Source organism: Pipra filicauda, unplaced genomic scaffold (assembly GCF_003945595.2).
Source record: "Pipra filicauda isolate LSUMZ 115617 unplaced genomic scaffold, ASM394559v2 scaffold79_size2787110_pilon, whole genome shotgun sequence".
NCBI lineage: Eukaryota > Metazoa > Chordata > Aves > Passeriformes > Pipridae > Pipra > Pipra filicauda.
The window spans coordinates 831,040-843,471 of record NW_024104975.1 but is presented as its reverse complement, the minus strand read 5'-3'; the positions used below and the strand labels follow the sequence as shown (position 1 = coordinate 843,471).

Below are 12,432 nucleotides of genomic sequence, written 5' to 3'. Positions count from 1 at the left end.
TCAATATTCACTTTAGAAGAGGACACCAACGATAGTTTCTTCTCCTCATCGTCATCCCTTTTTTCTTCACCTCTCCTTCTTCTTCCTTACTTTTTTCATACATAATACACACCCATAACTATGAAGCAGTCAGACCAGCAGGCATGCAAAAGGGCTTCCTGTAAAGGCATTTTGATTCCTTTGGGTCATTTTCCCCATACCTTTGATGTAGAGATTATAGACTCATATTAAAATTTGAGCTCAAAGTTCAAACCCAAGCAACTCATAGAGAAACATATACAGTAAACCATCATCTAAGGCTCCTAAACAGTTAAAAAAAAAAGGCAGGATGTTCATTCATGTGTAGATACGAATTCTACTTCTGTGAAAAAAAGAGATTTGTCAGGTATTATTCCATAATCTTTTTTATTACCAGTTGATAGAAAAACAGGGACATTTTTCTGAAGCACTAGGAACTCTATATACTAGGTTTCATAGGAATGGAGTTAGATTTCTTTTCAGTTTGTCATTCAATTCCAGACATAATAGCCTTGTACTTACTGTATATTATAATTATGCAGAGTAAGATTATGACTTGATTATAACCTCTGTCTGCAGTATAGCCAAGAAAATTTATGCCAAATGGTTTAGTGCTAAGTAAGAGTCACTGGCTGGTAGCAGGGAAAAGAGTGACTGTTTAGGTTTGGTTTTGCTTGCCTTTCAATTTATGTTGCGTGGCACTCAGGTTCAGATAAATGGTGAACTGCTAGGAAAAATGGTGCTGAGTGGTTAGAATATCAGAGAAAAAAACCGACTTGGATTGCTATGACTTCTTTTTGATTATTTTCACAATTCCTTGAAGAAAAGAATAGCCAAGCATCGTTCACTTTATGCCTTCTAAAAAATTTATGGCCTTAATATAAACCATGGGAAGACTAATGAAGACAGACAGCCTGGCTTTAGGAGCACAACAAAACTGTGCTTATAACATAGGGCTGTAAGTATTCCTATGAAGGCTTGGATTCCTATGCTATTTCCTCCCTTTATTCTCTGTTATCTCCCTTGAATATCACTAGGTTCTCAGGTTGCCCTTGACTGCAAGTTTGAAAGACTGCATAATGAAAGGTGGGAAGGATGGCCCTGAGGGCAGCTTTGGAGCTTCTTTAGACACCATAGGCACAGCCACTGAGACAGTATAGTGGTCAGCGAGGTAGGAAAGAGTTCCACAAGTAGCCTGCTAGTGAGTTGATGTTTGCCCCCTGGATACCACAAATTTATAATAATATTAAGTATTTCAGGGCTATGCACAGTGAAATGACTAAAGCTGGAAGTTGTATGGATGATTCTGACCAGTAAAGGTGAGACTAATAAAACTTTCACCTTCCAACTTGCAGCCAGATGTTTCAACCTTTAAATATCTTTAATCAAAATACCTTATGTTTTATCGAGTACACAAAGCCAGAATTGTTCTTCTCCAGCTAGCATCAGTCATGCCAAAAGGGAATTTTTACAAGGCAGGTTTGAAAAAAGGCAGTGAGATAAAAATGTTGATTAGAAATGCCTCTTAAGATATGAAAAGAAACATTTCTATTGATGTCAGGAACTCAGGCCACTAAGCCAACTTTTCAGACCTGGCCTCCTAAAACATGTGATATGTTCTCATCTATTTCAATGCACTTTTCTCAACTTCATTGTACCATTCCTTAAATTCTAATGGGATTTAATATCCTGGCTGCAGTAAGGCAGGAAATGTCTTATACACTTGGAAGATGTGACTTGTGCTCTAAGTGAGAAATAATAGAAATCAAGTGTACAGGGTAGGAAATAGAAACAAAGATGACCAAGGTGATGATGGACAGATGTGTTATTATTGAGGCATTTGCGTGTTGATTTCTTTAATTTTAAGTTAATCGTGACAGCTTGCCTTCTTCTCTTCATAGATTGGTTTATAGAACCTTCTGGCTTCACAATAAGCAAAGTTACTGCCATCTATTGTTTGAGTCAACTCACAAGATATACAATCACAATAAGTAAGGAATGCCCACAGTTCCTCCACTTCCAAAATTCTGCTTCTGCAAATGATCAGTAAATTTGCAGAGACTCAGTTCAGTACTTGCAATCATATTGAAAATAGAGAACTTGCTTTAGAGAGCCAGAATGCCAGGGTTGGGGGAAAGCTCAATGACTCTACCTGCCTTCAGTTTTGGCAGTTTGCTAAAAACAAACTGTTTAAGTTTTTCCAGCCTTCTAGAATTTGCAGACAATACTTTTCCTTCACAGAGTTTCTTTTTTTTTTTTTTTTTTTTTTTTTTTTTTTTTTTTTTAAATCAAGCAGGCTGTTCAGTTCTTCAGTCTTTTTAATATCTTTGAGGTAGAAATTTCTAACACAGAGACACAATTTACCTTTGCATTAGGGTCCCTGAGATTTGCTGACAAATACCGCAGCTATGATCCCTGTTATAAGTTACTGTTAAACAGTTATGAAAGACTACTGAGCTAAAACTTTTCCCCCAAAAAATATTTAAGCACATTCAGTTATATCCTTGCTTCCTCTCTCCTTCCCTCTCTCACACCACACTCAACCCTGAAGTCATAAATATCTTGTTAGATATGTCCTTGTGCTCTTGCTTAGTACAATCGATAGTAGTTCCAATGTGTATTATCCTAACTGGTTTTTATTAAATCGGTTTATTATAGACTGATATCTAGAGATCAGGATACTGGCATTAATAAAAGGACTCCCTTTCTCATCATCACAAGGGGAGAAAATATTAGGAGATCTCTTTTAATGGATTTCTAAGGTCAAAATCCATGTAACAATAAAAAGAAGATCAACTTCGGAGTCTGCTTAAGTGACTGGCCAGTCAGAGCTCTTTTATTTGTACTATCTAATGAGAAGTGCTGTGCCTGTGACCCACTTTGCTTGAATTATTACTGAAATCTTTTATTCAGGTTCCATGTTTATTTAGGTAAGAGGTACACTGGGCAGAGTCCTAGAATAAGGTGAATGCATAAATCAGTTTTAATATGACAGTCCCTTCTTAGGACATTCCGAGCAAACCAGGAACAGCAGCTGCCTGTGGCTGCATGTCCTCAGCTGTGCTTTCTATTATACCCAGGAGTCAAATAAAACCTAATCAGCAATCAGACTTACTATCAGAAACGAGCTAGTGGAGGGTATTGGCTCTGTTAGAAGGTACAGACTGTCTCTCTCCAGTGATGGAAAAGGAACAAGAGAACCACTATTAGTACCCTGTGTGGTCCCAAGCATCTCAGAGGAGGCTCTGCATGTTCATTCATTTTTTAAAAAGGGAGTGTCATGACAGATCAGAGTGCTATGATCTAGATGGGAGCCAGGCCATGTTAAAGGCGGATAAACTGTCACACTTAGGCTCGTTAGAATGTAATCCTGTTAAGAGTTTCTCCGCAGCATCACATCATCTGACATAATTGAAAAGAAATCACTCTTGATTGAAATACACCTGCAAGAGAGAAAACCATGAAGAGTGGGGGAGTGACTATTACTGTTTCTATAAAAGGACAATAAACAGTATAGGCAGCACTACAGTATAATTTGCACTGCCTTTATAATTTGAATTTGTAATGATAAACTACAGGATTTCTTGCTTTTTATTTCCAATTTTTTGAACCTTGAGGCTGATACCTGCTGATGCTCTAAATAAATACAGTAATCTGCAAGTGCAAGGTTGCAGGGTTATAACAGTTTGACTTCCAAAGAGACTTTCTGCACTGTCAGTCCATAGGATTCCTAAAAGCAGCATTTGGGACATATTGTAAACTGCACCGCTGTATCAGAAGAACAGGTTTCATGCACTCCTGAATTACATTTCTTCCCGAATTACCTGGATGATGCTTAAACTGTTTAAATAACTCAAAAGAAAAAGCAAAACAAAACCAAAAACCAACCAACCAAACAAACAAAAGCAAAAGAAGCCCACCATTTTTAAGCAGGATTTCTGTTCACTGAAATTCTGTTTCCTTGAAATCCTAGCAAATGAATTTTGATCTGGGTAAACAAAACCTGGAAAATAACTGTGCTCGTGTCACTGCAATCCCAGAGCCTGATATCTACACATGCTTAGTATTTGCCAAGGTTTATATCCTTCCCTTGGTTCAAGTATGTAAAATGCAGTATTTTTTACTTATTTTTTCCCAGACATTGGAAACAAGATATAATAAGACAAGATAACATCAAACAACACATACTTTCATTGCAAACTGTAGAGAATGGGTATGTTTGGTTATAGATCTGAATAATAAATAGTAACTGAATAGAACTCATCCATACTAACGCTAATGAACTTGTTTATGTAGCCATGCACAGACAACTGTATAGCAGAATTAAAAGAAGTGTGTAACCTTTATGGTTTCAAAGAAAGTGTTCTACAAAACTGCTGTAGTTTGAGCTGATCTCCTAAAACAATAACTTAGCAGATGTGGACCTTTTCATCTAGTGGAAAGCAAGTTCTGAAATCTATTGACAGTACACAGTTCAGATCAGAACCAATGTAAAGATGATAGGTTTGTGGATTACCATACTTTAGAGTTTAAAAGGCTCTACTTTTAAGTTTCTGATTCACTCTACTGAGGTACAATAATATGGCAGTGTGCATCAAATTGGAGAATATACATAATGGCATTACAGAAATAGAAGCAGAACATTCCAGAGTCTGGTAGGAAATAAACATAGAGTGTGATTAAATAATACATACCGGAGTCTACTCTGTCAGGCATCAGTGAATAGCATTCATTGAAGACAGTGGTTCTGCCAAAGAAAAAAATAATTACCTAAGTAAAAATTTCCACTTAAACTGTTTAGTTTTAGAATTTTAAACAGACTGTGAGAGGATGAAGACTGGCGTTACGGTACGCAAACACAAGTGATAGATCTAGCCTTCACTGAAGTCAATGAAAGTCCTTCAATCACTGCAATGACTTTGCATCAAATCTATTTCAAGACTATTTAACAGTAATATTAAGCTAATGTTCAATATTAATGTCTTTTTTTCCTTTTTTTTCCCCAGAAATCCATAAAGAGCTCAACCTTAGAATAGTCTTCCAATGGACTTGATCTTCCCTATTAAACATTTCATGCTATTCAGCTTTTTCTTTTCTCTTTTCTTTTACAGGCAGGCCAGATCTGGCAGATAGCTGATATGAGGACTTTTCTGAGTTCAGAAAGCTGAGTGTGACACCAACAGACTTCAGTGAAAGAAAATATCCCTGCAAGCACAGAGACTTTTGATATCTAAATTCATCAGCAAAGTCATGGCTACTGTTTCTTGCAGCACACATGGAAGAAGGCAACAAACTTTGTAACCCTGGCTAACAAGACTGTGTTTTTCTTATCAAAAGTAGGAGGTAGGCCAATTATAAAAAGATTATTTTATACTTAGCCTCCAGGACTTGAACTCTGGCCTGAACACTGGACATTAATAGAAGCCAATTTTAATGACCTGATATTTTGCTACCTGTGCTTTATTATTGTTATCAGTTCTTAAACACTTTGGTACTTTATTTCTTTAGATTAGAAATGGGTTCGTGGACTAAAATGTGGCCCACAGATTGGACTCTTCTCATGAAATCATGGCTTATCTTTTCCCTGGGGCTCTGCATGCAGGTCTCCAAAACTTTGACCTGCCCAAAAGTGTGCCGCTGTGATCGAAACTTTGTCTACTGTAATGAGCGAAGCTTGACCTCAGTGCCTCTTGGGATACCAGAGGGTGTAACCGTCCTCTACCTCCATAATAACCAAATTAATAATGCTGGATTTCCTGCAGAGTTGCACAATGTCCAGTCTGTGCACACAGTCTACCTGTATGGCAACCAATTGGATGAATTCCCCATGAACCTGCCGAAGAATGTCAGGGTTCTCCACCTGCAGGAAAACAACATTCAGACCATTTCTCGTGCTGCTCTTGCTCAGCTTTTGAAGCTGGAAGAACTGCACCTAGATGACAACTCCATCTCCACTGTTGGCGTTGAGGATGGGGCATTCCAGGAAGCCATCAGCCTCAAGCTTCTGTTCTTGTCCAAGAATCATTTAAGCAGTGTACCAGTAGGCCTTCCGCTGGACTTACAAGAACTTCGAGTAGACGAAAACCGAATTGCTGTCATTTCAGACTTGGCCTTCCAAAATCTTACAAGTCTGGAGCGTCTGATCGTAGATGGCAATCTCCTTACTAATAAAGGCATAGCTGAAGGCACCTTTAGCCACCTCTCCAAGCTCAAGGAATTCTCAATAGTTCGGAATTCACTGACCTACCCTCCTCCCGATCTTCCAGGGACACATCTGCTGAGGCTTTACTTGCAGGACAACCAGATAACCCATATACCACTTACAGCCTTTTCAAACCTCCACAAACTGGAACGTCTTGATATTTCCAACAATCAGCTTCGGATGTTGACAAAGGGAGTATTTGATAATCTCCACAGCCTGAGACAACTTACTGTAAGGAATAATCCCTGGTTATGTGACTGCAGTATTAAGTGGGTCACTGAATGGCTCAAATTTATTCCTTCTTCCATCAATGTACGGGGTTTTATGTGCCAGGGACCAGAGCAGGTCCGAGGTATGGCAGTCAGGGAGCTCAATATGAATATGTTGTCATGCCCCACCACCACCCCTGGTCTGCCACTTATCATCACCCCAGTCCCAGCTACAACCATGCCAACTACATTAATTCCCACCTCATCGTTTCCCCCCCCAAGTAGCAAATATAATCCTCTCACTCCCATCATAGCCACACTCCCCACTGTGCCTGACAGGGAGGACAGAGAAAGGGTGACACCTCCTTTATCCGAAGGGATTCAACTCTTCATCCATTTTGTTAATGACACTTGCATCCAAGTCAACTGGATGTCACTTTTTACCGTAATGGCATATAAACTCACATGGGTTAAAATGGGCCATAGTCTGGTAGGAGGAATTGTTCATGAACGAATAGTTAGTGGTGAGAAGCAGCAATCAAGCTTGGTAAATCTGGAGCCCAAATCCACTTATCGGATTTGTTTGGTTCCACTGGATACTTATAACAGTTACCGAACTGGAGAAGACACTGTCTGTTCAGAAGCCACAACCAAGGCTTCCTTTTTGAGCAATGGCAGCAACATCCCTTCCAGTCACGAGCAGACAACTTCTCAGAACCTAGGCTCCCCATTTCTGCTGGCAGGGTTGATTGGGGGTGCAGTGATATTTGTCCTTGTGGTCCTGCTCAGCATTTTTTGCTGGCATATGCACAAAAAAGGTCGTTACACCTCCCAGAAGTGGAAATATAACCGAGGCCGTCGGAAAGATGATTACTGTGAGGCAGGGACCAAGAAGGACAACTCCATCCTGGAGATGACGGAAACCAGCTTCCAGATTGTCTCCTTAAATAATGATCAGCTCCTTAAAGGAGATTTCAGACTGCAGCCCATTTATACCCCAAATGGGGGCATTAACTACACAGACTGCCACATCCCCAACAACATGCGATACTGCAACAGCAACGTCTCAGACCTGGAGCACTGTCATACGTGATGGTGAGGGAAGATGGGGGTATCTAGGACAAAGAGGAAAAAACTCTAGAAAAAATAAGACCCCCAGCAACAATGAAAAGAATTACATTTGATAAATGTTACAAAGATGCATTTATGCATTTGAATACTCTGTAATTTATACGGTGTACTATATAATGGGATTTAAAAAAAGTGCTATCTTTTCTATTTCAAGTTAATTGCAAATGGTTTTGTAACTCTTTGCTTTTTAAATCTTTAAAAAATGTTGCTGAGTACTGTACAGGGTTGTACAATAAGAACCCAATGTCATGGCAAAGGAAAGAATGACTCATTCTTCAAACATTAACCACTTTGCTGTCGAAGCTGTCTGAGGGATGTTAAGTTTCTAAGTGTCCTCAATACAGGAAAATAAGTGCGTATTAAAACGGTCACTAGGAACAGACAAAAGCAATTCAGATAAAATGGGTACAACCCTTCTGACTGCAACAGTAGTTGCTGTTGAGCTTCAAACAATTGGAAATACATGTGTTGCCCTTTGTCAGTTCTGCATTTCCTACCTCCAACTGAAAGCTGGAGTTCTGAGTGCTGCCAAAAAGACTACTTTCTTGTTTGATTAGTTTTCTCCCAATATATCTGGAATAGGAAAGGTAGACAGAGTCAAACTCAAAGTGACCTTGACTCCTATTTGCAAAAACTACTCTGAAAATGTCCCCCAATACTATGTACTTTTATCATAGAAAATCTTTCTGCTTTTCATTGTGATTTAAGAAGCTTTAGGCATTCTCTGACCCTTCTCAGTGGGAGGTGAAGGTTATCAGAATGTAACAGAGAACTGTCATTAAGTTGCACGTCTCTTTAATAGAGCAGCATTTGTTGACACAGCGTGTTCAGGTAAAGCCTGAGTGAGAAAAATTCTGAGCTGCTCCCAGTTCTGCAGTATTCATTTACAATTTGGAATCTAAAAGTGTATATTGCTGAAAACATGGTGCAAAATATAATACCAATGGAAAGGTTGCTATTGATTTTTATGGTTCAAGCTATGTTTGACTTAGGAGTCTGAGTTATGTTCAGTATGGAGAAATAGAAGAAAAAAGACAGAAAGAGAAAACAAATAAGAAATGTATTGTAAAAGTTTATTTAGTACTGGAACTCCAGGCATATTATAAATTGAGTTACCCCTCTTCTATCTTAAGTTTTCCATAATGATCTGTGCTTTACAAGCACTAGGTGGGCTTAGAATTTGCTTTTTTATTCTCTCAAATTCTTTAGCTGCAATACCTTCTGAGTCTTTGAGCTTTACATGCACTATGCAAAATGTCATGTTTGTATTAAAACCAGGATGCAGCTCTCCAAATTTTGCAATGTTCCAGCCATTCTACTGACTCAATGACTGCCAGAAACTCTGGATTTCTTGCCAGCTCAGTGGTGGAATCTAATTCTTTGGTCTTTTTCAGTTTGTTTGTTTTTTGATGCGGCTCATTTTCTCCTGAGCTTGGGACAAGCTAAAGTTCACATCAAAATGAAAAAAAAAAAAGTAAAAAGATGGAGACAAAACTTCCCTGAGGGAGTAGGGAACCAAAGAGAAAACATTTTACAGTGACCAACTAGGAACAAGGAGAAGTTGTAGCAAGTGGATTGAAGCAAAGGGTGAAGCACTTTCACTGTGGAATGCTTAGACTTTTCACTTTATGAGGCTCCTTATGTTGGGAGAGAGGGTTTTAATCCTTTCCTTTGCTCATTTCACTCAACCCATTCTTGAAACTCAGCAGTCCATGAGCATGCAGTTTCTGAAGTTCAAATCACATGATAACACTCATTTTCTGCAATGGTGAAATGAACCTAGTTATGATTGATGGCATTTTATAAGGAATCACATCCTCCCACCAACAACTTTTGTAATCACAGTTTGAAATTCCACTCTATATTCTATATATTTGCTATTTTCTCCAGATATAGCAGGTATTTTAGACAAGCTGTGTGTCTATTGTAATAGTAAAGTCATTTAAATTGTGCTGAGTAAAAGGCTGCCATATGATTTGAAATGGTGTCATTCTAAGTAGAAATGTCTATGCAAAGTGGGTTTTTTTCTGTGATTTCTTTACTGAAGATGATGATGATAAGGTTGATATTTTTGCTTTTTTTGGTTAATATGGTTTAGGTGCCACAGCTCAAAAGACAAGCAGCAAATAGTTGTGCTTCTGCACACTTCCACTGCATTGGAGTTTGCTTGAAATTAAGTAAAGCATAGATCCCATTGGGTGTGGACATAGTATTTAATTTCACTGAAATAACTAGTTGTACATTTGATTTCAAAAGGCATCCTTTGAAAGTACATGCTTATTAGTATTTTGTACTTCAATGACTGATGCAGGAGAAATCTTCTGTTCTAGACCTCAGGATATCATAGTTTCAAGATAAGCAAGGCACCTTATTTTTAACAATTGACTTATTCAGGGAGTTTGACTGTACTGCGGGTGAATGATCCACAAGCCCAAACTAATGACAGCAAATGTTACTGACCTAATAGATCGAAAAATCAAAATTATATTAAAGATAGCATAGTTAATGCTTCATGTCAGTATGAATAATAATATATATATTGGTATGGGATACTGGCAAAAGTTTATTTTCTATAAATACTTCTCTGAAAAAAACTTAGCAAACCACTTATACAAAAATTTGTGGATAGAGCTGGGAGTATTACCTAAAAAAAAATCAGATTTGTAGTCAACTGAAAGATCACGTTTCATTTGAAGAATGTTTCTCCCAATTCCAGTTGTTCTTTTGCTGCAAAACAGTTAATGTATTTCAACCTACAGCAGAGTTTGTGACTTCTTAAAGTGCCAGTCACACAAATATCTGAGACTTCATTTCAGATCGCATCTGGATAAGTACATAATGGGAAAATTTCACTAGGTAAAGTATTTAGAAAAAGAGTTTAAAATGGACAATGATCTTTTGACAATGTAAAGTTTAAGATTAGTAGCTTTTTCCTTAGGCTTTGTAAAAATGGGGTCATCTTCACTTAGTGCAAATATCTGACCACCTATAATAACTAAAGGCTATAGAGCAGAAGTCCCAAATGTGTGTATATACAACTCATCCAAAATGTTCACTTCAAAGTCCTAATTTGAACAGGTTCATTGGACCTGGGGAAAAATTATTTTTTTACAATCAAAATCTCACTCATCTTCCATTGTATACTGCTAGTAGCTGACATAGATGTGCAGAAAGATTGGTTAGGGGAAAAAAATAAGACTGTAATTGAAATTATGCTAAAGAAGTATCACAACACTGCTGTACCCCGTTCTTGGGTTCCTTCTGAAGACTCACTTATTTGCAGACAGGTTCTTATTTTCACAGATTCTGTTGCTGGCAGAAACAAACACCTGATTAATGCATGGACTTTGTGTTAACAAGTTCTTATTGGAAACATTAGTAATGAATTTATTCATAAAAATATTAAGGGATGAAGTTACTTTGGACTGAAAAGATAGCAGTTTTCCCTGTAAGCCAATAAAGGGGCTGTTTTACCTGACAGTGAATGCCACGTAAAACAGAGAAAATTAAGTACCACATGCTATTTGCTACTAGAGTAGTTCAACTGCATTTTTCTCTCAATCATTTTCTTTTTTCATGAGAAAAAATTTCTCCCTCTGGGAAAATTATTGATTTCAGTTTTGCAAACAAAAGAACCTTATGCATATTGTATTGTTATTATGGTTTTAAGGGTCTACATAAGGCACTTTATTAATGGTATTAAAATAAAAGTTCAGTCTCAGCTTCTGACAGTAAAGTGGTTAATTCTCATTGAATTCTACATTTATAGTACTTCTTCACCTTAAATTTAACATGGAAATATTAAATCTTTTTTCTTTAGAACTCGAGAATAATGGTTTTATGCATGACTTAACTTCACAGCTCAGTGGAAAAACAAAACACGAGTGCCAAACCCAAAAGTTACTGGCTCTGAGCCTCATCAAATCCTGCCTGATGCTCTCTTCTAAACACAGAGGTAATCCTAGGAAACTGATGATCACTCCTTCCCTGAACTCTACTGAACAGGGCACTTTGTATCCCAGATGATACTACAGGCAATATTAAAACATTTGACATTAAATTTTTGTACAGCAGTAGCTCTTTTAAAGGACGCTGGCTAGTAGTCCATATGGAAAACTAGCACAGAAGAGATTTGGCAACCTTTTATTATACTGGGGCTCTGTGGAAATGTGCCTCATGAGAGCTGAATTCTGATCCTCTCAGAAACAAATAAGCTACTAAACAAATTGTTATCATCAGTTGATCCCAAGTATCTGAAGATGATGTTTCATAAAATTGATTTTAACTGAGACATGCACACTTGATTCTGTTCTGTGTTTGGTATACTTTCTGTCTTTAACATGGAAAAATAGATGGTTTGAAGTCTGCATTATCTGTTTTCTGCAATCTGCCATGTTGCACGCATTGTTAACTTCAAAACCTCACTATACACTATATATTATCTTGTTGACATATTCAGTAAAGTTATTTAAAAAAATACATCAATCTTGCTGTATTTATATGAGCAAGTTAATTAAAATAAGGATGTGGGTATCCGAAAGGGACAAAAAAGTATCAATCTTCTGTACTTGCATTCCTGGTAATATTTTCAGTTGTTCTACTGTCTGTTCACCCTCTATTCAGTTTCTAAAAGACAAATATCATCTTTTGTCTCTCAAAGAGTTAAATAATTTGTTACCTCAATTTCTCAGATTTAGTCTTAATCTTTATAAGATTATCTCTTTCTGATATACATATAGGAAAGCACTGTAAAACGAGAACAGACTGTATTCCAGTGTTTACAATTATTAGGTACACTTAAGCAGCTACACACGGCTATAACAACTATATATATGTGGAATCTGTGACTCATTATATGCACAGTCATTTGAT

General features: G+C 37.5%; 1 protein-coding gene across 3 annotated transcripts in view; it reads left to right on the top strand.

Annotated features, from left to right (window-relative positions):
- FLRT2 (fibronectin leucine rich transmembrane protein 2) overlaps window positions 1–12,039 on the top strand; it is a 63,085-nt gene extending 51,046 nt beyond the window's left edge. For all 3 annotated transcript variants that reach the window (XM_027739689.2, XM_027739690.2, XM_027739693.2), the window contains one exon: window positions 5,130–12,039. In XM_027739689.2, the coding sequence (XP_027595490.1) occupies window positions 5,534–7,522 (1,989 nt within the window). In that variant the 5' untranslated portion in view covers window positions 5,130–5,533 and the 3' untranslated portion in view covers window positions 7,523–12,039. The remainder of the gene's footprint in view (window positions 1–5,129) is intronic.
- Window positions 12,040–12,432: the final 393 nt, after the last annotated feature.